This window comes from Nematolebias whitei, chromosome 17 (genome assembly GCF_014905685.2).
Source record: "Nematolebias whitei isolate Nwh7 chromosome 17, NemWhi1, whole genome shotgun sequence".
Classification (NCBI taxonomy): Eukaryota; Metazoa; Chordata; class Actinopteri; order Cyprinodontiformes; family Rivulidae; genus Nematolebias; species Nematolebias whitei.
In genome coordinates, this window is record NC_056514.1 from 16,916,747 (window position 1) to 16,921,102 (window position 4,356).

At 48.2% G+C, this 4,356-nt stretch overlaps 1 protein-coding gene across 1 annotated transcript; it reads right to left on the reverse strand.

Annotated features, from left to right (window-relative positions):
• Positions 1-977: 977 nt before the first annotated feature.
• Positions 978-2,192, reverse strand: rasd1 (RAS, dexamethasone-induced 1). The gene is made up of 2 exons (XM_037690714.1): positions 1,846-2,192; positions 978-1,760 (listed from the first exon to the last, which is right to left on the reverse strand). Exons 1-2 carry the CDS (start codon positions 2,114-2,116, stop codon positions 1,231-1,233), a joined length of 801 nt encoding a protein of 266 aa, XP_037546642.1. The 5' UTR covers positions 2,117-2,192; the 3' UTR covers positions 978-1,230.
• Between the last annotated feature and the right edge of the window lie 2,164 nt (positions 2,193-4,356).

Genomic DNA, 4,356 nt, shown 5'->3' on the forward strand with positions numbered 1-4,356 from the left:
CTAAACTACAGTAAAACTCTGTGCAGAGCACATTTCATCACCACCGCAGGTTGTCTCTTTATTTGCACATGGGAAACAGCACTCCATGTTAGAACAGATGCACGGTTTTCTTGCACGATTAAATGTGATTATTGTGTTTCCAGTGCAGCTCGCCTGCGTTTGCACACCTGCTGGGTGTTAAACCAGTCGCTTCATGGATGCAGTCATTTGTAAATGTGCTGTTTTCCACTGCGGTGTCATTGCATCTGCAGATAAATGTTTAGTTTTTCATTAAAACTCTTTTTCTTTAGTATTTTGACACATCTGGGCTGCTGTTCTGCTGCTTGAGTGTAAAATCTCTTTTAACGTGTAATTAATTATAAACAATAGCCTACATGTTTTCATGTTTTTCAGTAGTTCAGGCTGCTGTTTAATACACCGTATTATTTTAAATTATTATATCTTAGATCATTACATACTGTTTCTTTTTATACTTTTGTATTTTGGGCTGTAACTGAGACCCTGAGTACACAATTTTGTTCCACCTCATGTACCACGTAATGACAATAAAGAACCTTGACCCTTGATGCTTTTCTCTTTTACAATTTTCAATTTATTTTTCATCATTCTGTAAGTTGCATGTGAGCCAGCCACCCCACCCCCCACCCCCCCGGCCTGATTTGGCCCGAGGACCATCAGTTTGTTTTGCTCTGAGTCTCCTCAGTTTGTTAGCTGAGCATCATTTCTGCTCGGAGATGATCAGACTAACTCCTCACATCCAACAGATGCTGCTCATCAATCATAATGTTTGATCAGATTAAAAATGTCCACCATCTCTTATCCACGAGGAAAGCAACACAAGCAGGAAGAAGAAGAGGAAGAACTCTTTTTAGTGTTTTTATTGGACTTTTCCATGTTTCTTCAGAGTTCATTATAAAATAGAAAGTCTGGACAATAAATAAAACAATAAAACATTCAGAATATTTCAGATTGCAACATTCATAGTTTACACATGTAAACATCTCCTGAGTCTGTAGATAAGGGATGCGCGCGAGTCTCACAGAAGCCACGTGACTCTGACTGACAGAACAGCTTCTGGAACGCGTCGCGTGTCCATAGCAACGGCGCGCGGCACCCCCCGGGGCGCATCCAAACGTCCCAGCTGCGCGTGCAGCGCTGAGCGCGCGCCTCTCCAACGGCCGCAGCCTCCTTGAAGCAACACTTGGTTTTCCCGGCAGCCCCCGCGCGCTCCTAGCTGACCACGCAGCGCTCCTTGTCTTTGCCCTGCCCCGCGCCGATGGCCTTCTCCTTAATGTACAGGAGGTCGCTGTGCACGCTGGGTCTGCGCGCGCACGGGGTCACCACGCCGTACGCCTCGCCGATGTTCTTCAGCTTCTTGCTCTTCAGGGACTTCCGGTGCAGCAGGTCGCAGTACTGCACGGACACCTTCCGGTGCAGGTCCGGGCTCATCTCGTGCGGCAGCTTGGCCAGAGAGAACAGCGTCTGAAACATCTTGTCCACGTTCTCGTTGCGCTTCGCGGAGATCTCGAAGTACGCGCACTTGTCGTCGCCCGCCACGAGCTGCTCGATCTCCTCCTGCTGCACCTCCCGGTGGAAGTCCCTGTCCCCCTTGTTGCCGCAGACCACCAGAGGAACATCGATGTTCTCCTTCATCTTGTTCTTCAGGCACGACTTGGTCTCGTAGATCTGCCGCTTGAGCCGCTGCACCTCCTGGAAGGACTCCCGGTTGTCCAGGCTGAAGACCAAGATGAAGACGTCTCCTGCAGGAGGGGGAGGAACAGGTGAACTTTCTGGACGCGCGCGCATTAAACGGTGCACATTAAGAAGTCCGGGAGCGGAACGTACCTGTGAGGATGGAGAGTCTCCTCATGGCGGGGAACGGATGGTTCCCTGAGGTGTCCAGGATGTCCAGCTGGTACACGTCCCCCTTGATGCTGTACAGTTTCCTGTGGAAGTCCTCGATGGTGGGGGTGTACTGCTCCTCGAACCGGCCGTTCAGGAACCGGGACACGATGGCGGTTTTGCCCACCTTGGTGGAGCCCAGGATCACCATCCTGTAACAGTTCTTGGCAGGGATGTCGAAGTCGCTCTCTGACGGAGACATCTTCTTGATCATCTTTTGATTAGTCCCGTGCGTAAAGAAGCAAACAAACCCGCGCGTCGGTGCGTAACGGTCGGAGTGTGTGCGCGCTCTGAGCGTCTCCAGCTCCAGAGCGGGGCTATTTAAGCGCTGCGGTCCCTCCCCCTCTCCTGAGCGCGTCACGAGTCCGAGAGCAGCAGCTCCCAGTGGTGCGTCAGGCTGCCGCTTCCAGTGAAGACGGGCCGAGCGCGCGGAGGAGCAGAACTCCCACCAGCAGACATCCTGCAACAAACAAACTGGCGCAGCAGAGCCGTGCGTGACAGCAAAATAACTGCTTCCAGAGAAAGAGGAAGTGTTCGGGAGCAGCTTTCCTTATAACTCTGGCAGAGACCTGCTCAGTCTGCATGCAGAAAACAAATCAATCAATGTGTGCACGTGAGCCAGACTAGAAAGAGGAAAGACATCAGACCGAGGTTCTGTCAAACTTGTTTGTCCAGAAGTCACAGATATGGATTTCTTCAGCCACAGTGACCCCCAGCAGCTGCAGTGCACAGGGACACCAACAGGGGGCGCTCAAGTTCGAGTTTCTTCACTGTTTACTTCACCTGAGAGAGACGGCAGGACTGAAACTCAAAGTATCTGCAAATATCAATAATAATAATAATAACAGTAAGCTTTATAAGCCCATAATTAATGCAGTTATTATCATTATTATCATTATTAAGGAGGCAAAATGTTCCAACAAAGTCAACGAAGTCCAGGCTCAATAATCCAGGTATACAATCCAACAATTTTCAGTCAGGTCATCTGGACAGTTGCTTTCTTTTTTCGTTGTTGTTGTGCTGAAACGTTTCACCTTCTATCCAGAAGGCTTCATCAGTCAAGGAAAAACACAAAACTGATTCTTCCCCCAAAGTGGAACAAACCAGTTTGACATGACTGTCGATGAGGGAGATGGCCAGCTCTGGAGGAGGGGGCGTGCCAAAGACACCATCTTAGCACCAATATAACTGGTTTGTTCCACTTTGGAGTAAGCTGTTGGGGGAAGAATCAGTTTTGGTCCATGGTGGTTTTAGGCATGTACAAAAATCCCACAGTGAGGTGGTGCTGGTTCATCACCAGTGTCTGTTGTTTTTAACTCAGTGACCTGAACCCTGGGTGTATGACGGTAGCAGCACGTTGAGTTCGGGGGGGGAATGAAGGCAGCAGTGGCAGCACATCTTAACATTTGAGTGACGTTTTAAGTAAAGGTGCTCAGTGTTTGAGTTGGGGATGACTCTTGGCTACTACCACACCAAAGTTAAGCGTAATGTGTGTAAAACTAACTGACTTGTCATTATTGTGTTTTATAGGAGTGATGAGCTTTGGCAGCCTTCTTGAACTGGGTTGACTCAAAAAATGTAAACTGATGTGGACGTACAACCATCGGCTTTGTCAAAAACTGATGTCGCTCACCGAGTCTCCGTCCACATGTACGAAATGCACGAAAGCCAAGCGGTGAGTCACCTGTCAGTCTGGACGAGGTGGGAGCCGTGCACACATCCAGTTCTCTGAAGCTCTATCAGCACAGATAAGCAGAGCACGCATGATGCACAGTCAACACAGAGCCTAATCGCACCGGCTACATTTCTGATATTATACGTGCTTATCATGTGCGATGGAGTAGATTGGGCTGTTTTGACTGTCTGACCCACCATCACACATTGTTAATCTATGAGTGTGGATAAAACAGTCGGAGACAAAGGTCACCACGGCGACATATGACTTGTTTGACAGGGAAAAGATGTCTGGCCTGGACGAAAGCTACGACCCCAGCTCCAAAAACAACTTTGTGTGAAATGTAAATTAAAAAGATTGCAGTGATTTGAAAATATTTTTGCAATGGAGCAAAGTAAACACATCTAATGTTTAAGTTAATAAACTGACCAATTTTTAGGGAAAGTAAAAACCACATGAGTTTGACGGCAGCAACTCCTCTTCAACAAACAGAAACTGAGAGCAGCTGCCTGAGGATTTGAAGGGACATGTCCCGTTCTTGTTGGTTCTAGGTGTTCTCACATGGACCGGTCCTGGACCTGTTCACGCAGTCCTGTCTGAGCGACAGGAGACCACAGGCAGCCATTATTGACTTTTAGTCTTGTTCTTTGAGCTCAGAGATTTGTCCAGATTCTTCAGATCTTATCATCAGGAACTGCTGATGATGTTCAACGTCTTCATCAATCTTTCATCAAGGGACAAACTTCTGTAACTGTTCCTCAAAGAACCTCGGCCCATCT

What these genes read in the sequence shown, in the direction of transcription:
- rasd1 (XM_037690714.1), bottom strand. Translation starts at nt 2,116, where the DNA reads ATGATCAAGAAGATGTCTCCGTCAGAGAGCGACTTCGACATCCCTGCC. An exon ending in GAGACTCTCCATCCTCACAG is followed by an intron (nt 1,761 to 1,845) that starts GTACGTTCCGCT and finishes CCCCTCCTGCAG; the next exon opens with GAGACGTCTTCATCTTGGTC.